General features: G+C 39.9%; 1 protein-coding gene across 1 annotated transcript in view; it reads right to left on the reverse strand.

Moving 5' to 3' along the window:
* The window catches only part of HHAT (hedgehog acyltransferase), a gene marked incomplete at both ends in the record, with an annotated part of 164,728 nt that overhangs the window by 101,931 nt on the left and 38,626 nt on the right, over window positions 1-24,171 (reverse strand). Inside the window, one exon of the mRNA XM_084283411.1 lies at window positions 19,647-19,682. Within this exon, the coding sequence (XP_084139537.1) occupies window positions 19,647-19,682 (36 nt within the window). The remainder of the gene's footprint in view (window positions 1-19,646; window positions 19,683-24,171) is intronic.

The following is a 24,171-nucleotide window of genomic DNA, read 5'->3' on the forward strand; positions in this document are numbered from 1 at the left end:
ATCAACCATATCTATTTGGGCAGATGGTAATCTTTAAATAAACTGAAAGAGAGCAATGAAAGAAAACTTTCATCTCCTTGGATCTGCCAAACGCAAGAGGAGAGACAACAGATAGGATGCAGAGGGGAAACCGAGACTGAACAACACAAATCAGGCTTGGCTGCTTGTGTCACAGATAGGAAATAAGACAAGAGCATCAGCAACCTGTGACCAAATTTGGCTGCTGTCCTCCTCTCTGGAAAAAAATGATTTAAGAAATAATCATGTGGTTTACTTTGGTATTTTCTCGAGTCTACTTTGTGAATGTGTAGAGCAAAGTGTTAAATTGTTGCCTCACGGACTGGCAGACAATGCAAAATCTAGCAAAAAGTTGGGTTCTTCTCAAGAAAACACCTGAAAGCAGAGGAATTACCTGAGGCATCTGCAGTAACTGTACAGCGTAGGTACAAGAAGAATGCACTGGCCTTTCATGTTTTTGTCCAGAAGACAGAAGTTGCTCAGGCAGAACAAACTGTGATTCTAGTGATAGAACGATTTGGTAGATGCTTCCAGAAATCCCAGATTTCCCCTATTTTCCCCTCTCAAAACGCAGCCTGGGAACATATCCTCCCCTTTGTCTCCACCTTACCTCACACTGCCACCCTCATTACCTCCTCTCCAGATCGCCTCCCTCCCTCAAACCTTGTTAGCACCAGAATACCTGTGTGACAAGGTCAGGGCAATTCTCTAAGTAGAGGCAGTGCCTTGGAGATGCAGGCAAAGGCACCAACGTCCAAACACACAGGGGACTAGGCCAGATGGCACAGGACAGGGCTGGAGCTGACCTGCATGCATCCAGGACACCCAGAAGACACCCAGAGAATACCTGAAAAAATACTCTCGAGCCACATTAGCTGCCTAAAGATCCATTGTAACACCTAGGGTGAAATAAGCGTCAGAAGGATGAAGAGAGGTTTTCTTAAGAGCCAGACTGCTGAAAACCAGCCCCCAGAGCCAAGCGTTCCCGACACCAAACTGTCCCTTGGCACCTTTCTGAGAGGGGGATCACTGCCAAAAACCTGCGTTAGAGTCAGACACAAAGTCATCGCCTTTAGTGTATTGTGTTAGGAAAAAGACATCTATAAGCAATCATCTAAGGAAAGCAAATGCTGCGTCTATAGGCAGCACATTATAAAACACTTTTACCTTCACACATGGACACCTACATCACTATAATATTCAGGAGCCCCATCCGTTTGGATAACAGGTAAATAATGCATCCAAAACCACAGGCTGCTACCCTGGGCACATGGTGCTATCTGCTCTCTTGTATGACAGAAAAACAGCACATTCCCCTATTAACGCAGCGCTGTGCTGGCCAGCCTCTGTGATTTACCAGGATCGCAGGATCCAGGCGTTAGCAAAATACTGACAGCAGAATATATGAACACTGTTCCCAGGAGCCGGGCTTTTCATCTTTACGCACTGGGAAAATAGATGGCCCTGATAGAAGAGCAAATGGTGCCAACGTGCTGGACATCAGCTGAGGAAGATTACTCTTGCCTAAGAAGATTAATGGGAAGCTATTTCAGCAGCTCTCGAGTAACTTGGAAAAAGACTTTCTGGAGACCTTTTCCAAGGGAGAAGGTTTCCCCTTCCTAGATCAGAAAGACAGGATGGGAAGATTCAGTCAGTTCTGCCTTAAATAATTGAGAGACTGTTAAGCAAAGTGGCCGTGGCAGTCTCTTGCCAGGGCTGAGAGACAGGGAGATAAGCCCAGCAGCTAATTACAGCAGCAACTAACCTAAATTCTCTGAATCCGTTTCATAGAAATACCGCTTTTCTGTGGAATAATTACCTCGGACATGCCCAATCCTATTCCTAACATGTGTATTTTAACATTTTGACATTTTAATGCCATCTGCCGCCAAAAAGCCTGGTGTGCTGCACTGTCAGAACCCAGTCCAAGCGCTGACTTCCACTCCCAGTCGTTTCACTGCTGCTCTGAATTCTCTGCAATTGCTTCTCCAGTGCCCAGCACTATGATTTACCATTTGGCAGAGTGGGCAGGAGATACTACCAAGAGCAAATGATAGTGATTTTTAGCCTATCTGAACATTTCGTGACTATGGTTTCTGTAAAGTGAAGAGGAATCAAAGCCCGTTGCTCTTGGAAGCACCAATTGCCTTTAAATTACATCTTCTGAGACATTTGTATATGCACTAGTAATAATTAAGTCCTGCCTTCTCCTCCTCAAGCCATGCCAATGAAGGAAAAAACGTGGAGTGTCAATTACCTCAAATCAGCAAAGGGGCAGGGAAGAAGCCATTACAAAGTGCCTTCAGTCAGATGGGATTAGTTGAGGCTCTTACCTTCACTTTCCAATATTTTAAACATCAGCAGCATTGCCTTGCATACAAAACAGCACAGAGAAACAAGCACATACACCAGAGAGAGACAAAGTTCTGTCTCAGACAATTTGCATAGCAGGAAGAATTATCTTTTTTTTTTTCCTCCTTGATAATATGGCTTTACATTTCAGATAAAATTAATAAAGCACTAGGAGGGTTTAGGAAAGAGTTACAGTCACTAAATAGTATTTTTCCACATGCTCAGGCATTTCAACAAGCTGGGATGTGCACAGTACACTAAGCGCATACAGTAAATTTGCAAAACCAAGCAGACTACAGATAATTCCAGTGTTCCTAACTCTATGTGGTAATGGTTGATTTTAAAACCCAATTTTAAAACCCATTGGGATGGACCCAATCCTGCTTCCAGTTACATCAGTTATGAGATACGTGTGTTTCTACAAAGGTGAAAAATTACAAACCACATCTACACGTTTTTGAAGACCTCCAGGGATGCCCCAATGCCTCACAACCCTTTCTGTGAAGAAATTTTTCCTAATATCCAACCTAAACCTCCCCCGGTGCAACTTGAGGCCATTTTCCCTTGTCTTATCATTTGGTACTTGGGAGAAAAGACCAATCCCCACCTTGCTATAGCCTCCTCTAAGGTAATTGTAGAGCATGATAAGGTCTCTCCTCCTGAACCCCCTTTTCTCCGGGCTAAATGACCCCAGGTCCCTCAGCCACTCCTCACACCTGCAATTATTGAAAACACAGAAGCATTTTCCAAAACAACTGAATTGCTGGTACTACATATCAGAAGACAAATAAAACCTTACCACTGTCCTGTATTCATGCTGGTTTTGCTCTGCCGTGCTGTATTCTGTACTTCCTTTTCCAAGCCTGGTGACTGCCAAAATGGATTACCTACTCCTATCAGGACTGCAACACCATCAGCACTGCTGTGGCACTGCTCCCCTCCTTGTAGGCTGCCACTAATACCAACTTCTCTGGCTTGAGATTTCTCAACAGAGTGGGCAGAATTGAGCACAACTGCATGGTTAAAAATTACCAGGTGTTCATATATACAAGTAGGCGATACCTTTTTGTTTAGCAGCAACAATTAAAAAAGCAGAGATGAAATGCAATTAAACTCATGAATAAATTAATTTCAGATATAGGCTGACCACAAACTGTTTTATTAAAAAATAGAAATAAAAAAGCTCTTTCCTGAGGTCCCTTCCATCCTTCTGTATAAATTAAAAAAAAAAAAAAAAGGATAATTAGACATGTTTCTAAAAAAATCATGCTGCTCTTTGAAAATTACAACTGAGATAAACCAACAGAACTGAGGGAGCCATTTTCATCATCCAATGTACATCTCAATGGAGTCATCTGGGAGCATTCTTCGTTAGCATAATTTCCTAAGGTCTAACACTAAATTGATTACACAGAAAAAGAACCCCATGTCCCTTTGATATTAAACATAAATTAAAAACAAATCAAAACATGGGAAATGTAGACATCCAACAAAGATTACTGGCTTAAAGAAAATTTATAATTTGTTATAATTTAAATATAATTTAGCAGTAGGACTACTAAAGTATGCCTCTGTATACTTTACAATACATTTTGTTCAAAAGACAGCAATAGAACAAGGAATGGTCTTATGGGGAAAGCTCTCAAGCCTGTTCTGGGGACTCAGCATGATCAGGTGCCTCTGAAATGCCTCTGCAGTGATACAGGCAGCTTGGGAAAAGGTGGAGGAGCCAGGAGGCTGCGTGCTGCTACAGGACTGGAGCACGGTGATGGCAGGATGGAGGGCAGGCTGGAAAGGCATCAACAGTTCTCGGGGCAGCATCAGGACCTAAGGTCATACAGTGCCCAGGACAGAGATAAAATCGTCTGTATTTTCATAAAACACACAGGAACAGCTTGAGAAGTCTGTTCATCTCAACAGATGAACATGAGAATGCCTTTGAAACAAATTGTACCTATTTTTAAGGTGTGAAGCTATAGAGACACAGACAATAAAGCACAAGATACAGATCTAACACCATGACATTCATAGCTTATCTTCTTCACTTAAAAATGAGAAAGAAATACCATTATATTCTGGTGGAAAGGGTCCTAGCTCATACATGCACAGTTTATTCACATTACTCCACTAAAAATATATAGTTTTTATGCTAGCTGATAGCAAGAAGATGTCAAGTGGACTACCAATACAGGTATTTAATATCTAAATAAGTCATAGCAGTATAATTCCTGAGACTTCTGTAGGAGACATGGAGGAGCTAGCATGCTGTGACCACTCTGTGTAGCTTCTGGAGGTCTGTGCTACTGCAGTGAAATGATCGTCAGCCCGTCAAGATGCATGCTGCCTTCAAGAAATGATCATAATCACCACAAAGATAGTCAGAGAAAGACTTTGTGATTAAATGATTTGTCAGTCTGATCCTAAAAAGGATTTGTGCATCTACAGCTCCAGGGAAAGCACGCAATCCCAACACATTTCCTTCCACAGCTGAAACATCTTAATGAAAGCAGTCATTATTTTTCTAATTTACTTCTGAACTCTTCAGAGACACCATCAGCTGAAGCGAGACACTTCTGCCTGAATATTGCTTTCTGAGCCTTTTGTTATAAGCCATGCTTAAGGTGAAAGAAATTTGAGAAAAATACTTTCAGGCTTTCCCCATTGATTTGGTCTGTGCACTTGACAGCACTTCATAAAAGCTTGTTTCCCTGCTCCTGCTTTGAGGTGGATCACATTTTCATCTTTCCTCAGTTTAATATAAGAAGGGGGGAAAAATCATTTAAAACAGCAAAGTTAGACAAAAATAATTTGATGAGAAACTAGGGGCATGCCGGGTACTGGAAGGTAACTTTCGGGAAGCGGCTTTTGAGCTTTGAGCTGCTGAGCTGCCTGCTGAGCTCCCTTCCCTAAGCACTGTCCAAAAAAGCAACAAAATATTTTGTAATACAGATATTTGTCTCCTAGCACAGAAATTTCTTTTAACTTAGTAACATTAAGCAAATCAGACCACGTCTACTCTAAGCAATCTCCATATCGCTGTTATTCCACATCTGCAGTTTTGTTGGCACACACCCCAACTCTTCTCCTCCTACACAGAATTCACAGATTGTGCCAGAAATTCAGCCACAGTCAATTCAATCACTACTTTTCAGTTAGTTATAGCTATGCTAACATTGTCATTACTAATTATTGAGAATAAAAAAAAAAAAAAAAAAAAAAAAAAAACCACAGAAGAAAGCTTATATGTTATATCTGCAGGGATGGTACAAATAACAGAAGTCTGGTCTGCATGAGCAATTCCTGTTTACTGCATTCAACAATTTGTTCCTATTGAGGATATTGGTTTTGTTTGTTTGTTTGCTTGTTTGTTTTTACAGAAGTGTAACACTGATGGCTTCTATACAATTTCCGTGCTTGAAGCCTGGGCTTTATTCCCACCAGCTAGGGCAAATCCTTTCGGCAACCGGCAACTTGCACTAGGCATGTGGTACATGCCTTGCAGTACCACAAACCAAAAACTGAGACAAAACCATGAGTAAGAAATATCAAAATTAATCATTTGAACTTTTGTCCCTTAACCGCTGCTGTCAACTCATGCAAAGCTCTGACCAGACACTAAAACATCAACCTCAGTTCTGCGACCAGGAACCAGAGGTGACAGGGAAATCTTGCAAAGACAGGTTGTCTCAGAGAACCAATACTGCTGCTCGTAAAAGCAGGTGAAAAATTTCCAAGGAAAGGGAGGGAAATCCTGGCATCTTAAATTCTTAATGCCAGACTGAGTGCAGCGCAATCAGGACTGTAACAAACAACAAAATAACGCTCCAGACCACTAGGAAGTTTTACTCCAACTCTAAATTACCGAAGTCAAGGGACAATAAAAGCTTCCAGGTAACAGATGTCTCGTTGCATCTAATCATTGAAGCTAGATTAATCCAGGAAATAAAATTTGGTTTTATATTACTGAAATCGATTGCTCGATTGACAAAGAAATTAAAGACCACTAACCCTCCCTGCTGAGTTTAAGCTTAATTACTGTCATGCCAACATACATAGAATCAGATTAAAATAAGTCTACAATTATAATATGAATCTGAAGCGTTATCATCAAACTTTAATACACTTAGGCATTTCTTAAAGTTTTTTTTTTAGATTATGTAAAATGTTTATTCACTTTTTTTTTTTTTATTTTGAGGCATTAATTAGAAAGGCAACTGATACTCAATACCCATCATTTTTCTTACAGCACTTCTAATGCTGAAGTCTTACAATTTCTGAACATAAAACATACTCTTTTTTTTATTTTATTTTATTTTATTTTTTTTTCAGTTCTGCAGAATCAGGGATAATCACCTCCGAGAAATCTGCCTGTATTTAGGCAACAGGCCATGTAATCCAAAAGGTAAGCAACGCTCACCCCTTTAAAAACTGCTAAGTGTTTGAGAGTGCCACTAATGTGTCTCCTCTACTCTGAGAGCTTAAAAAGAAGAAAGGGCTGCCTGGATATCCCCTTCCTCAGAGGGCATTTTGCCTCTACAGCATTAATTCCAGTCTAAATCCACAGAGTCCAAAGACTAGTTAGTACACACAACAAACCATCACACAGGAAGATGCCACTACTGACTTGACAAGTTCACAAAACACAAATCACAGAAGATGTTTTAGTGACAGGGCTTGACTTGACTGTACGCACCTCCTTCTCCTTGCTAGGTGCTCCGCGCTGACTGCTAGGAAAGAGCATGCAAGTGTTGGCCAGCGTGAGCTCTGCTCTGACCCCACATGGCTACTCTTATAATTGTCACTAACTTTTGCTCTGACCTACCAGGTTCCTCAAAGGAATGTCTCTCAAAGTCTGAAGAACAAAACAAGAGACTTTAGGTGACCTTTGTTTCTTCGTAGTGGAGGCACCGTCTGCAGTTTGTCTCTGCCCAAAATAAATGATAATTTTCTCTAATGATCTTTTGATCTTATGCAAGTTAGCACTTGTGTTTGAAGTATCAATTAAAAATAATAAAAAATATCGAATGATTGATAACTTGTTTTTCTTATCCAGCTTCTCACAATGAAAAAAGCCAATGCAAATTTGAAGATCCCATTTTTCAGAAATGCAGAAATCTACTTTGTCCAGTCACAACCTGCTACAAATGTTACATATAGTTATTTGGTACCACTTACTTTATTATTGGAGTGTTACCTGAAATAAATGGTATGAATGCAAACTCTCTTTTTAAACTGATTATTCAAATATTGGTCCATTGGTTGTAAGTAAATAACTTACCACTTATATTTGAGTTTATAACTTAAAATATTTTTATAGGCTATTTCGTTGGTTCAGTTCAAATTGCAGTGAGGGGAAAAAAATCATAAATATAATCAAAACCCACTTCTACAGATACAGAGAGAGAGAGGATAAAGCAGGTTTCCATGGTTACTTTGTTAACCATCTCCATTTTGCTGTTTACATAGTTTAAAAAGTACAAGACACTATAAACATGAAGAAATTAAATATTTATTAAGATCTACATTGCAGAAAGCTTCCACCATATGCCATGTCTGTTTCACCAGCTGACTGTCAAACGAAGCTCTCAGAAATACTAACATCAACCAGTTGCTGGTGCTGTCAACTACGTATACAGGACAAACCCTTTTGGAACATGCAACGAGGAAGCCCTTGGTTAAAGTTCATTTAGCAATATTTCATCAATAAAAACAATCCCTTGCCTTGAGACCTATGATAACATTTTAGATGTCTCACTGTAAAAGCTCTTGCTTGGCTGTCAGCTAAAACTTACCGACCACCAAAGGCTGCTCCCAGCTGCCATCCATTTAAGCAGCTGCTGTTTTAATCAGTTATTTCTGAGGCAAAAGAAGTTATTTTATCTCGAGTTATAATCCTAAAAGAAACTTTAATTCTATAAAACAGCTCTTTTCAGAAAAAAAAAAAAAAGTCATCTAAATCAGATGATTTTAATTTTGATCTCCTGGAAATAACTTTCCTATTGCTGGGGAGAGGCATGCAGTATCTGTGTGATACCACCGGCACAGGGAAAACTCCAGACCCACACTAAGAAGCTCCGTACAGAATCCCCAGAGAGGGAAAGTCTGGCGGTATTTTGGAGTCCTTCATATTTGGACATAGATTTTGTTCAGTTACAAACAGGAACACGTTCTTTAACTCCTAAATGCAGAGTCATCACGCAGCAGTGAAGCACAATAAACCCAAGGTAGAAAACAATACTAACAGCAGTCTGATTTCAGTATAAGGTGATCAGAAGGACAGTACAGTCTATTCAAGTAGCATACAGAGACTGAGACACTTTTTTTTTCTAAGCTGCAAGCATTTTTGCTGCTGTCTCTTTAACCAAAAAGTCTCCTGGAAACTGTTCTGTAGCTACAACACTGTCAGCCTGTCTACCATCCTACAGACACACTTCTGCTTTTCATTTTTGCTGAGTGTTTGCAAAAATGCCAATGAACGCATTTATTATTATTTTTCTTAGACACTCTGTGAAGCCTGTAGAGGGTGACTAATCTCTCCTCCATGGTGAGGTCAACTCTGTCTAAGTCACTATCGAACAGTATTTGCTCCTGAGTTGTGCTACACTCTGAGAGCATTCAAATGAGAAAAGTTACCTGAGCAACTCATGGCTTGCTGTTTTGGCTCATCTTTTCCATCCACCCAGAAAAGATCTTTTTAAAAATATGTATTTGAGTTTGGCAGAACTCAAAGAGAAACACTACTTAAGTTTAAATTCCAATGTCAGCTCCCAATCATTGGTCAAAAAATTAAGGTCACTATTGTAAAATACCATGCCCCACTGGCAGGTTATAAATGTCTATGTTTAATATTTTCAGAGCAATAGTCTAATCCAGATTTGAAAAGCAATTCATTGTACCAAAATACTAGATGCATTTTAAAGTAATCTCTAAATCTACGAGAACTAGCACAGGGCAATACCATTATCCTTATAGCTAGATGAGATAATATTTATTATATAATATCCGCACTCACAAAGAACAGTAGAGCAATACTTATCACTTATACATCCTTACATTCTTTACATCAGTCCAGGTGGAATTCTGCTTTATTTCATGCTTTTTAAGTTTGGAGTAACATCATCCAACTCAGACAAGCAAACTCCATTTTGCTATTCACAGAGAACGGAGCACCAGAGGCTGGCTGAAAAGTGGAGAGACTTTTCAATGTCCAGTTATGCTGTTTGCAAGAAAACACAAAACCTTCTTCAAGAGAAAACAAACACGAACAGCATTAAAGCTGATAAAAAGTATTATCCTTTGGTTTCCATGACCTTTGCTCATTTTTCAGGACTGCATAGAGGTACTGCAGTTACATTTTGGGATATACTAGGAGGCCTATAGCATGTTTCTTTACTACTTCAGACCGTAAGATAAAAAATGTTTGTAGCTTTTGACCTCTTTCCTTAAAAATGATGAGTTCTACCTAATTATTGTTTATTTTTGAACTCACAGATAGAAATCTGTATGAGATTTTGATCCACATGCTGTAATTTCTTCAGGAGCTAGGGAAGGACTGTTCCCCATTAAGCTGCATATCTTAAACAATATATATTTGCAAAGAAGATAACTGAGTTTACAAACAATTTATTGATTTTTCCTTAGTTTCTGAAAAGACTTTTTTTATCGCAGTTCTCTACTTGCATTCACAATCTGACCAAGTAAAAGCAGTTAAGAGCACATACAGACTGCAAAGAAAAACAATTTTTTTTTTTACCCTAAATTTCTATCTGTGATAGACTGTGATTCCAAATCCAACAGTTACTTCCTGCCCTGTTTTGTCATCTGTTCTTGATGTTATGTAAAGAGCTTACAATAAATAACAACGTTGAGCTCTTATATAGCATTTTTAATCCATAGATCTCAAAGCATTTTATAAAGGATGACCATCATCCTACTTCAGCTATGAAAAGAAAAAGCATAGAGAACTTCAGGGTGAAACTCTGATCTTCCTGAATTCCCATAGTCTGCAATGAAGCTAGGATTTTACCATACATCACAGCAACGCAGGTCAGCCGGAACTTCTGGGGTCAGCACTTGTGTCCTCAAACAGCCATGTCCCAGAGCCTTGCAAAACACCGGGGAGCTATGATCTGCACTCAGCAGCAACTCACACACCATTTACAAATAAATCCAGAGAGAATATGGCTTTCAACACAGTATCTTATTCTGCTTGGCATTCACTAGAATACCTCCCTGTCCCACACAGGCAGCACTTTTAAGCCTTGTACTCCATCTTCTCCTGGGTATCTTGCTTACAGTTCTGAACACACCAACCTTGCCATCATTGTTGTAAAAAACTGCAGTCAAGCCTTCTACTTAGGTTTTACTGCTGAAATCAATACTACTGCAGACAGAAACACAGACATCAAGGTCTAATGACGCCACTCAGGTGTCTCAAAGTATTTTTACCTCCATTCTGAAACCCTGAATCCACCAGATCTGTAGGGAAGTAAGAATGAGTAATCAAGCCTCCTGCCTTCATCCTTTTTGCTTCTCATGACCACTCTTTGCATCTCTCCTTACCATAGATGTTTACGTGCATAGACTTCTTTCGCTCTGATACCTCTGCTGGAAAATCAGAGAACCCAGAGCCAGGTGTACCTGCTGGTCATACTGGACAGACACGGAGCAGCAGGGGTACGTACACAGCCGGGGGCAAGGACTGAAAGCAGACTGTGTATTAACACTCACGCTGTTACTGGGATATTGATCTGATCAACACTGCTGCATACTACTGCAGTACCATACAATGAGCAAGCAGTAATATCTACTCCAGCAATACAGCTGACAATGTACTATCCAGATATGAGGGTCTGAGAAAAATTAGGAATTCAGATTAAAGCTAAGGGGTTGTTGTTTTGTCATTCTGCATCATCAGTGGCCTCAACAACACACACTTGCAAGGCCACACCTGATCATTATGCCTTAAAAAATCGCCTTAGCAGGTGACTGTGCAACTGTGCACCTGGGCGAGCCCTGTGACCCCGAGCACAAGGACCAGCTGCAGAGCCGCAATCTCCAGCAGAGTGCAGAGCACATCTGTCCCCACAGCACTCCACGTGTGAGAGAAACATGTGCAAGCTTTGCTGCCCACAGGGCTGAAGGTGGTCTTTGTGCATTTCGCTGTTTTAGGGCACACGTGTTGCTCTGAGCAGCTGCTCCTGGAGTCCTGTGCCTTACACAAACTAGCTGCTGTCCAAATTGGCACGCTCAGGGAGGGAAGGCAGGTGCACAAAGCGGAGGAGGTCACAGAACAGACCGCACCTTCCCTGCTGCGCATTTTCTGAAGTGAGCCTGCCTTCCCAAGCCACAACAACACAGCCGAAGCCCAGGGGAAGCACTGAAGACGAGCCGCAGCCCGGCTGTGCGGCCCGGCACAGCCCCACGCCAGGCCCAGGCCGCCCTCTGGCGGCGCCAGGCCGCACGCCCGGCCGAGAGGTCCAGAGAGACGAAAAGCCACAGACATTCCAGCCAAATCCGCGGTTTTCAGTCAAAAACGGGGACAAAAATGTTTCTGTGACGTGACTTTACCGGCACATGCTTTCGCCTCTCACACTGAGAAGCATCCTTTGATCTAGCTCCACGAAGCCACTCGGTGAAATTATTTAAAAGTGGCCTGAACTGAATCCTACAATGCCTCACGTTCCACAAACTGTGCATTTCTTGCTTATAGATAGGAACTGAAATGCCCTGCAACGAAAATAACAAACTGTTTTAATTCACAGTTGCAACACATAAACACGACGAGATCTGTACCTTGTTAATCCCAACTTCCCCACTCTAACAGTTTAAGTTAAATGTCACATTTACATAACATTTACATAAAGATTCCGTTTTGTTTATACAAAACCCAGCCTTATTTTTGCAACATGCTCAATGCTAATTTATTATGTAACAACAGATTGTTTTCTCTATTTTAAGAAAAGACTTAATTCTGAGAAGGCATTTGAGAGACTGCAGTTGTTCTGAAGCAATTTGACATCATTTTTCATTATTCTCTGATCATTTTTGTTGTTGTTGTTGTTGTTTTGGGAGTAAACTTAAGGTTTTTGGACACTGTCACACTAAGCAAAGCACCTCAGCTGATTTTATACATCGTAGTTGTTTCTACAGTTCATACTTAGGTCTAGTACGCACACTGCAGAACCTCCAAAGAGCCTCTCACTGCAACCCACAGTAGTTTAGCTCTGGATTTTGAGGGCAGTAAGGCTAGATCTTCTTGTTGAGCACTTTTTAGAAGCTTCCAAGCACTGCTCTTTTCTATTATTATTCTTTTTATTTTTATGTCACTTCAGCTTTATCACCGATTTCACCAGCAACGCAATTGGACCTTCTGAACTGCAAAACCTCCAGCATGTATGAAAGCAGAGCTCACAGGATTCTGCGATGTGGCTCGATGTAACTGCAATATTTTCTAGAAGAGCTACAGCTTTCAGTTCCTCCATGCAGGGGTCTCTGAGGATAAATTGATTGCTGTTCTCTTTTGTGTTTTAGAATTTTCAAATGAGTTTTGCAGAAACCCCAAGGTCACATATTGAATGTAAATTTAAACCCCAAGGTCACATATTAAATTTAAATTTAAAAAGAAAAAAACTCCAAAGCTAATACCACCACCTCTTCACAGTAATAAACACTTAAGCATTAAAACTACATATATATTAGACACAAAGCCATTCAATTGCATCTACTCGTTACTAGATAAATTACTTTTATTATCAAAAAGACTATCTTGCTGATTTTTGAATGTGCTAACTTAACTTCACAATTTCAAGCAAGTCTCTTCAAGGGCTTTCTCCAGTACATTGTATCTACATCACAGGCTGTATGAAAGACAACAAGAATCCCATTTCATTCTTCTTAGCTCCCTGGCTAAGGACATATTGTTAACAAAGGGGCTTCTTGTCCAAAAGGATGTTTTTCCTATGTGACTTGGAAGCAGCAGTTTGTGTGTTAGTCTGATCTCCTCTAGAAGCTTGTTTCACAGCCAGACACCCTTGACTGAAAATGTTGCTTATGCAACTTCCACTGGCTTTATCTGTACTTCTCCAGAAGAGCACAGTGATTCAAGGCAGACAAAACTGGTGAACAGTTGCGATAACCTCATGCCCTACTAGACCTCGCTTGGTTTAAAGGCAGAAAGGATGCGGAGGAGAATGACAGCACTGCAGTGGCATTTATCTTAGGCACAGTAATCCCACCTGCACATGACAAACTAAGCACCAGCATCACTGCATTGTTTCTCAGGAAACATATCAGTAGATGAAGGCAGAATAATGCAGCATGCCACTCGCATCTTTGGCAGATTTTCCTCTGAACATTAGGTTTTGTGTTGCTTTGGTGATTAAAGATTTTGTTTTCTTTCATTTACATATGGTGCTGCTTAATCACTAGAGGACCTTTGTGCCAGTACTGGTCCAAATAAGAAGAACAAGACAGGGACATATACTGGGCAACACACACACACACACAAAAAAAGAGTACTGCTTATTCAGGTGGCCTGACACAGACACACAGGCTACATATACAAAGCCAAAGGCACCTGCTCCAGCACCCCAGGACTCACAGGCAAAGTGGCACAAACAGATTCAGCAAAATTGGTTAGGATTAGCCTTCTCTTAAACCAGATTGGCCAAATCCAGCTGATGCAGAAATTGCCTTTTAGCACACCACACTGTAGTCTTACGGGGCATTATAATCTGTTAGTTTTTCCTCAAGGTGTCTAAGTGAAGGTGAAGGCTGTTCTGTGGCCATTTTTTTAAGGCAAAAGACTAAGGCTACGTGCTGACTAAAAGCACAGGCTGGAAAGACAGAAGAGAATTGCTGATGGTGAAAGCTACTGAGGCAATATTAGGGGAGTGGATAGGGATCAAGAAGACAAAGTTGTTGTGATCTTATCCATACCACCTACTGGTAAGGGTCTGTGGAGTGAACAACCCACAGAGCCACACTCAAGATTTGATTCTCAAGTACATAATCTGATTTGCTCTAGAAGACACTTTGAGCATGCACTGTCATTCACCCAGTAGGTATGGCTACATGACCAGGACAGAGTGAACTGAGAAGCCAAGCTTTTTTGGCAAAGGAGATGCACTGAAACAGAAAAGCAAATAAAGAATGTATCTTTGTGGGACTCTACACCTAATGACTTCAAAGTCAGAGGCAGTTACCCAAATGCCTCTATTGATCCTGTTTCAAGACAAGTAGAATCTCTTTAATACTGTGCTGTCTAGCCCAGCTACAGTATATTAGACAATCAATAGTATTTTATAGGCAGACATGTTCAAAGCAGCACCAGAGACTATATAGCATCAGCATTTGTATTTGGTTCTCAGAAAAGGGCAATCTTTTAGGCTGCACCCCATGTCATACCCCAGCAGAACATCTGCATCTAGATGATGGAGCCCAGAATCACCACAGAATGGAATTCGGGAAGGAATGCAATACAAAGCAAAAGGGACTGCTGCAGTCAGATGTTGACTTTCCAAGACCTGGCTGTGTTAGAAGGGGAAAGTTCAGTGGTTTTTTTTTGTGTTTTTTTTTTTTTAATTACTATTTTATTTTTAAACAGACAAAATACTGACAGCAAGAACTACATTTTTTTTTCTCTCTCTGAACAGTAGGGACATAGCTGTCTTAAGCTTGGGATAGTTTGAATATTTTTGAGGACTTCAATGACTCAACACACTGTGTAGTCACACTTAGGTAGCAACTTCCTGACATCTCACTAAAGAATTGTCTTTTGGAGCACTTCAGAAAAAGCTTGACTTCACAGGAACTGATTTTAGCAGTACCTCTCTGGACAGAGTAGCGTAAAAAGGACAGACTTTTTGTTTTAATGTACTAAACAACCCAGTTATCAGATAGTTCACTAACAGAGTAAAAACTCTATTATTCTTTTGGATAGCATGGAGATACGTGGAGTCCTGTGGGATGCCAAAAAGAAATAGAACAGCAGATGAGCCAGCTGATGAACAGATCTTTCCTTGCTATCTGCTTTTTCCATGAGTGCCATATGTAGAACCAAAATCCCTTTCTCCATGGAACCACACTGCCCTTGCACACAGGTGTCCTAGCTGAAACTAAAATCTACACATGTGACAAAACATACATTAACATTTGATCCTAGAACCCAAACCACGCCTTGTTTCATCTGAGAAAACTAGAAAAGGGGATGGGGTTTGACGTTTTGAATTTGCAGAATATTTGTGGCCAGAAATAAGCAAAACCTATATAATCTGCAACTCTTAATAAGCTAAAGTTATTGTAAAGCACAGGGGCAGCTGTGAGCGCTACTAACAGATGGGCACCTCTGGGTAATGTTAGAGGTATGTGGTCCTGCAGCTCTTTTCAAAGCCACATCTGTACCACAATGAACGATTCACATTCTTTTCAGTCTCAGCAGTGCTGAAAGTGGGGAGATTTTTCAAAAGGAGCATGCCTCCAGAACTGTCATTCTTCTCCACTGCCCTCATCAGCCTTGCCCTAAAGGAAGGACTGTTTGGCATCAGGACAGTAAATATTCTCACACATTCAAGATTTTATTTCGTCTAATGCCCTAGTCTCAGCACTGGATGAAATGGCTTCAGTGAGGTAACAGAACTATGCAGCCTTTCTTGTTCTTTCCCCTTTAAACTGCTACTCCAAAGGCTACTTCTGTGCATTTCAAACTGAGAAATTACCCACTGCTCCATAACAAGAATGCCTAGATTTACAAAACATAGGACTTCACTTTTTTTTTTTATTCCTATACTGATGATGAAAAACATATTGTCTGTTCAGTGATTTGAATAACACTGATTAATAATTCTGCTGAACATACAAGGAGAGGCAGCAATTACTTTTCTGTATCACTGTGTGAAAATAGTAGGCAAATGATCTTTGAGTATGACAGTACAGTTTAATGGGTAGTATAAACAGTTTTCATCATGAAAGTTTTCATCACAAAATTGTTGATCCTTCCCCCATGAATTTTCAGGATCCCTGTTTCAAACAGTACACAATTCATAGATCTTCAACACTTCTGCAATTCTACTTTTTGTTATTATTTCACACACAGCAGCCCAAACTGTGAAAAGGATTTCTCATGACAGCTGCTATATGAACACAAGAGAAAATCTGCAAGATCTTAGGAGCAGAGACCAGTTAAATAGACAAAAATAATGAAGGCAATAACCGTCTAAAGGTCACATGGCACAATGGCTGAGATGAAAGTAATACCAAGTCTTCTGTTCCCTAGTCCAAAAGTCATCTATTAAACAATGGCTTCCTTTTCTTTTCTTTTAAAGGAAAACCAAGCAAAATTCATACTGCTATAACAGAAGGGAATGGTATTTCCTCCTTAACAGTACAGTTAGAGGAAAGTGTCTGAGGACTTCCCAGGTTAATAACAGGGTGAGATAACAGACTGAGAATGAAGTATTACTAAAGCTGCCTCTAAGTGCGAGTAACACACTGCACTGGACCTACAGTGGGCTTTGAAAAAAGGACATATTACTCAAAAAGACAACATTCAACTCAATCAAATTAAGTATTTGCTGTCCAGAGATTATATGAGCATATCACTGCAATACTTCATCTCCAGAGGATGTAAAACAACACAGTATATAAGTATTATCATCTTATATCCTGTGGCAGGAGCATTGCCAGTGGCTCAAAGTTAGTACATTGACACTTACTGTGATTCCATTCTTGGTTAAGAAGTTACCTGCTTTCCCAGGAGACCTTGCTGTGCAGTGTATTCCTTGTACAACAGCAGCATATTTCTAAACATTTCTTATACGATTAAAAAAATCTGATCAAAATATAGATGTGATTAGATTTATAGAATGGATATCAGAACTTGAATGCATTGAGTAGTAAAAGCTGTATCTATGTATTGAAACACAGACATCTTCAGTGATAATAACACTACAGCTTCAGTGAAGAGAGCTGTATGAAATGCTTCCATGTTGTAAGTGAAGAAATATATAAAATAACAAAATCTACAGCTCAAAGGTTATGTGATGTCAGGACAGGGGTTTGCCTGTACAACCATAATTCAGACTTCATTCTCTGTGACAAAGACTTTATTGGTGTGATCTCATATCCTTTTTTCATTTAAACCACAAAAGCATGGTGTTCAACGGGAGACTACCCAGCATTCTTCCCCTCAAGGCATGCCCTTTTTATTACTGTTTGAATGGTACCCAGACCTTGTACAGATACAGAATTACTATTTTATCCCAGATTTTGCCATGGTAATGGCAAAAATGGCATGATACCTAGAGGAGAAGCTGAATCTGAAAGGGATATCTTAGATGCCATTAGAGGACTCAGTGGAAAGAACACTCAGGAGTAATGCTGAACCTAAGGTAGAGAAATGCTTGTAGGCATTTGTTATTCTGCCTGGAGCTGTATGCTCCTTGTATAAGCTAAAGTCAAGGGCAATTAACAGGGTACTGAAAATATAAAACAAAACAAAACAAAACAAAACAAAACAAAACAAAACAAAACAAAAAAACAAAAAAAAAAAAAAAAACAAAAAAAAAAAAAAGGGGGTGAAAAGCAACCAGGAGTGACCACCCTCCTTAACAGCTCCAGGAGTCTGTGAAGCAGTGCCGCAAATCCCTGCCTTGAGGCTGCAAGGACTCATAACTTGTGAAGGCTTTACAGAGAGCATTTATCCAGGAAATACAGGAGCCTAACAGAATGAGCTCAGTAGCAAGGAAAGATCAAGGGAAGCCTACGTTCACCTGGTCTTTATGGAGGGACTCAAACAGCATGCTCAGTTTCACTGTATGTCTTAGTTCTGGGTTAGTTCTTTGTCCTGGTTTCAGTTAGAACAGAATTAATTTTCTTCCTAGTAGCTGGTGGAATGCTGTGTTTTGGCTTAGGATGAGAAGAGTGCTGATAACACCCCGATGTTTTAATTGTTGCAGAGCAGTGCTTATACCAAGCCAAGGACATCTCAGCCTTTTGCTCTGTCCTGCCAACAGGCAGGCTGGGGGTGCAGTAAGAGCTGGGAGGGGACAGACCCAGGACAGGTGACCCAAACTAGCCAAAGGGCTATTCCATACCATCTGACGTCATGCTAAACAATATATAGGGGTGGCTAGCCGGGGGGAGGGGGCCGGACTGCTCGGGGTTAGGCTGGGCATCGGTCAGCGGGTGGTAAGCAATTGCATTGTGCATCACTTGTTTGTACATATTATTAGTAATAGTACTATTATCACCATTGTATTATTATTATTATTATTATATTGTTATTATTATTTTCCTGTCTTATTAAACTGTCTTTATCTCAACTCACGGGCTTCACTTTCCATTTCTCTCCCCCGTCCCAGAGAGGGAGGGGGAGGGTGAGCGAATGGCTGCGTGGTGTTTAGCTGCTGGCCGGGTTAAACCATGACATTCTTCCAAGGTAAAAGCCTTCTCAGATGGATATTGCTCAGTTGTGTGAGGGGCAACATTTTAGTGGGATGAAATACCTGACAAAGAGTTCCCCGAGGGCCTTAAGATGATAGCAAACTTTTCCATCTTTTACAATACATATTGCATTTCTTTGTAAATATAAGTAGATAGGGATATGTATGTTACTGAGAATGAATGCAAACACATTTTTAGTGAACACCTGAGACTTTGCTCACACAAAAGAACTCCAAACAGCAAAAACAGTTCCTCAGTGTAGCATTCAAATGTATCAACCTCCCTTTTCTTCTTGAAATGCCCTGCTTTAATCATGATATTCCTCCCAATGTCAGTGAACAAAGCACACAACAATTACTGCTTATTCATCTTTAGAGTATAGTCCAGGCTGTGCATCCAATCTATCAAGTTTTCTATTGAGGGAAACAAAACTCTCCTCCACGGAGTCACAATTGTCTATAAAATCCAAGGCCTTATTAAAAAGTATGAAGGTGCTTGAGTGTGTGGTGGAAAAAATACTTAGAAAAATGTTTGCTTTTCTCCAGTTCCAAAAAAAATAACAAGATAAAGGAAAAACACACTTCCTCAGAATGATTGGAACACCTCTGCTGAAATTTCTTGAATCAAGGATTTCCTGAATGACTCCTAAAGAGGTTCCTTAAGAGTTTTACATTAGGTAAACATCCAAGCCAAATAGTAAAAGTTTATGAAATATAAAAGGCGATCTTGCCACAGAAAGTTATCAAGCAGTATCAAGTTCAGACGGCTTTCTACACTAATAACAGAAATGCTTTTTGATATGGAATTGCAATTCAAATTAAACATGAGCTTACCTGACCAGAAAGCGATGGAGCCCCACGTCAAAACTTCTGTAAGAAAAAAGATTAACCATATTTCAATTATTAAAGAACACTACTTTATTGGGTATTATATACTGTATTTCAAAATTATTATCCAAAATAAGTATAAAATTTTTGCTTTTGTTTTATGAATGACAAAAGCCATGTATGCAGTTTCCTTTATCTAATGACATGCCATTTACTACATTCACCAAATGGAAAGATTTAGATTCATGTTAAAAAGCTCACCAATCCATTGTTTGAGGATTTCTTCAAGAAAGCAGTAACATTCAGAGCAGAATAACACAAAGAAAGCATAAATATGAATTACTGAAAAAAATTTATGGCATCCTTATGACCATTTGAGTCTGCTTGCTTGCTATGCAACACATACATACTACAAGGGAAGGGTAGATCCTTTCCTTTGATCTCCTCTGTGCTGCACTAGAAGGCAACGAATTGCTTTGAAATCTCTCCATGACAGAATAATCGGATATCCCTTATTTCTCCGTCAGATACATAAAACATATTGAGATGTGGGCCTTGCAAGCACGTTCTCACAGCTCTGGTGAGGAAGGCAACTCTGAGGACTTTTGTACACATTAAATCACCCTGAAGGACAAGAACCATGCCTGAAAACCTGGGGACTCACAACACCTGCCTGCAGTTAATGTCTGCGTTTCTTTTCCTTTTCTGTGCTTCCTCCATTGCTCTGCCAGCTCAGGAGGAACGAGCTTCCCCACCATGTACTAGCACATCCTTGACACTACAGGAAGGCTAAACATCTGCTGATTTCTGAAATTTTCCTCATGTCTGAAGTATGTTCCATTTTGATGGGACTATCAATATAATCCCAGATTAACGGTGTGCATAATGGCACAACAGGAAAATGAGTCTTATTTTCAGTGCTGAACTTGCTCTGAAACAGGCTTACATTCTGTACACAATCTGAAAACATTTTAGCAAATATTAAGCTCTTGAGCAGCCTGTTCCAAAAAGACTAATCGGTCATCTGAGTTCAACATGATTTTATTTTAATACTACTGCTTGCAGCGTGCTGCCTTCTACCTGAAGCAGCAAGAGAAATCACCAAATACTGTTCTTAGTGGCATCCTGATAACAGAAGAGAGATAACGAGCTCTAGAAATTATAGACATTAACATGGAGGGAAATTCCACTGAGTCAGCAGGGTGGAGAGGAGGGCAGTGAATTTCTCTTGTAAAAACTGCCTCAAGATGGAAAAGGCATTCTGCCAGGGACATGAACATGGTCGTCATTAAACCTTTATTTTTACATTCCTTTCTTAAAAGCATTCCCCGTCTCATATTATTGTTATATTACTGTGTAGTTCGTTACACTGCACAAAGTGCATCCTCTTATCTTTCTGTATTCCTCCTGCTTAGAAGCATACTGTAATTTGGCTCCTACTCTTCAATGAAATATTCTGTGCAGTACAGGAGAAGTCTTGTGTATCAGAGCTGTCCACAGTTCGTATTCATAACCCTGAAAGCCTTCTGTTCCCAGGACCAAACACCTCGGTATGTTTGTGCTGGGATGGGGAGAAGAGAGCTTGTACAGTTCCAAGGAAGTGTTGCATAATGAATGAACAGCTATCTTAAACATCTTCAGACAAGCTCATCTTTTCAGGTACTGCTGGCTACCTCTGCTGGCAATGACCAAATCTTCTACTGTCAGTTTCTGTGACTGAAGTTTCTGAAGGGACAGAATAACTACTCAGTTTCTTGAGGGCAGGGATGTGGAGCGTAAGAATATCACCACTTCTGACACTGAACTGAAAATTGAAGGACTTGGCCTAGAATGGCTATGGAAATGAAATGGTCCACCTGACCTGAGAAGATCAGAGTTATAGTAGGTTGGGACGGACAAAGTTGAGACAGACTGGGTTCAGAGAGGAAGGGAGAAAGCAACAATTGGCTGTAGACTTGTGTGCCATCTTTTCACAACATAATGAACTTTTTTTTAATAAGATTTACAACAATCATTATTTCATATTGACTATCACGATTAAAATATCTCCGCAAAATCTTCTGTAAGTATTAAAAATTAACATGCACAGACCCAATTTATTGCAATAAATTAAAAAGGTAGAAAAAAGATCAGAGCCTCACTTGGTAAAAATCAGTGCAGACAAACAGGCCTCGTTATTCCTCGGGTTGATGCTCTACTGATAGACTTCACCTGACTACACAAGATTCTCAATTTTCCACTGTTTAAGTAGTAATTTAAAGTACAACTACGCTATGAACAACGGAATAACAAGAATATACAATAGCGTCAGAGTGTGTGTCAACATCTTAAAGATACCTTAGGACAATATAATTGATTATTTCTAAAAGGAAAACCAACAATGCTGAACAATCTCAAACTATAAATGGGAGAACTAGTCACGTTACTAGAGATCTGTAAGGCTGTGGGCATTGGGTACCTACATTTTTAGGCACCTAAGGTAATGAACAGAGACATTCCAAGGCAAAAAGACTGAAAAACTAGGATTCTGGGAGGCTGGTTTTGCCAAGACACTACTGACAGACACTTTCAACTGTTCCTCTTACTCATAGTTGAATACATACTGCATTTGAGTCTACAAGAAAGTGACCTGAAAATAAAATGAGACAGCAACAGCAAGAGATCTCATAGGTGTAGCTGATCTTTCCATTATCAGATAGAAAAAAAAAATAAAAAAATAAAAATCAAACAAGCAACTTTAATAAATCAAAAAAAAAAAAAAGTAAAGTTTTAATTATTTCATAATGATTCCTTCAACACCACCTATCAGACATGCCAGGATGCCCCTCACAAGTAACTCAGAATTAAGTCTGCCATATAAGCATGAACACCATTGTTCTCTAAAGTTAACTTAACTTGATATTGCAATATAATTTATGATCAGCTTAACTCAGCTTGCTCAATGCTGAACTTCACTGCAAAACACAGGATTTACCTAGTATCCCTTGCACTTCTGGGTGCCCAGTTACAGAAAAAGTAGCTTCACAAATGCTTTCTGAAGTTCTCTAAGTAGCAAAATTTTCCCAAAAAATAAAAGTTTTAATTAAATTCTAAAATGTCAAAAGGAAGGACATCCAAAGCAAAACGAGTAAGAAATTATTTTCCACCTAAATTCTGTAAACTGCTCAAATGTCAGTAACATAACACACTATTTTAATTTTTGGAGATGTAATTGATAAAATCTAGTTTATCAAAATCGTAATGGTGGTCTTTGAACAGAGCATCTTTAGAATCTTGACTAGTTAAAGGGGAGATTATTTCACTTTCATTTTATAATCGTGTTACTCACTGCAGGCAATTTGATAGCTATTTTCCTTACAAAAACATCTCTAACTCAGTTCATCTGAAGGTTTGCATTTTGATTCACAGTTCTGTATCTGTATGCAACTTTAATGTTTTTGTTAAGCACAGAAGTTTTAGTTTTTTGATACATTTCAGCAGAAGATTACACATGTAATCCTTCACAATCAAATGCATCTTTTCCCAGCATGTTAACTAGGAATCAGTGACCAACAGTGTATTTATGCTAAACCAGCAAGGACCTTTTCCAAAATATAATCTTTGAAATCTGTCTGCAAGCATACATCTTTGCCCTCAAGATAGGGTTTTAAAATGATTTCACTGACACACGGTTTCTGCTTGGAAAGCTAAAGGCATAATGCAACAAGCTGCCTCCAAATTTGCATGCAGCACAAACGTTAGAGGTTAAAAAAAAAGTTGTCTTATAGAGAGAAAAGACAGGAAAAGGCAGAAACGTGTTGGTTTGAATCACCGTTGACAGGAAAAACACATTCCCAAAAAATACAATCCTGATGATTCCCAGAAAAAAATACACAAATCCTCTTTTTGTTCCTGGGATGCAAAAAGCATATATATATATATATATGTATAATGTGTGTGTGTATACATATATGAAAATGAAATGGGCAAAACAGTGACAAGGTCCTGTTTATAGTGCAATTAGGGTATCAGATGAATCAGCTGTTTCCCCCTTGCGTCATGGGTATTTTGCACTTACTCTTAAATTTCCATTTGTCCAGTTTCCCTATAGTTTGTCCTTATTTTGAAATTCTGTGCCTGCCACTTAATCTACAGCTGCCTATTGTAGGCTGGTGCTTACTGATAAAAATCAGGACCAAAGAACAGCTGGGACCTTCACCTGGGAGCTGGTGCATGATTTCCTGGCTACCTACCGTAAACGCAGCACAGGTTAGCAACTCCGGTAGCTCCCAGAAGAGCTGGGGACTGAATCACAGAATCATTAAGGTTGGAAAAGTCCTCCAAGATCATCTGGTCCAACCATCCCCCTACCACCACTATCATCCACTAAACCATATCCCTAAGCACCACGTCCAACCTCTCCTTGAACACCCCCAGGGATGGTGACTCCACCACCTCCCTGGGCAACCTGTCCCAGTGCCTGACTGCTCTTTCTGAGGAGAAATGTTTCCTCATTGCCAACCTGAACCTCCCCTGGTGCAACTTGAGGCCA

Source organism: Netta rufina (genome assembly GCF_964035555.1).
Source record: "Netta rufina genome assembly, chromosome: 3".
Lineage (NCBI taxonomy): Eukaryota > Metazoa > Chordata > Aves > Anseriformes > Anatidae > Netta > Netta rufina.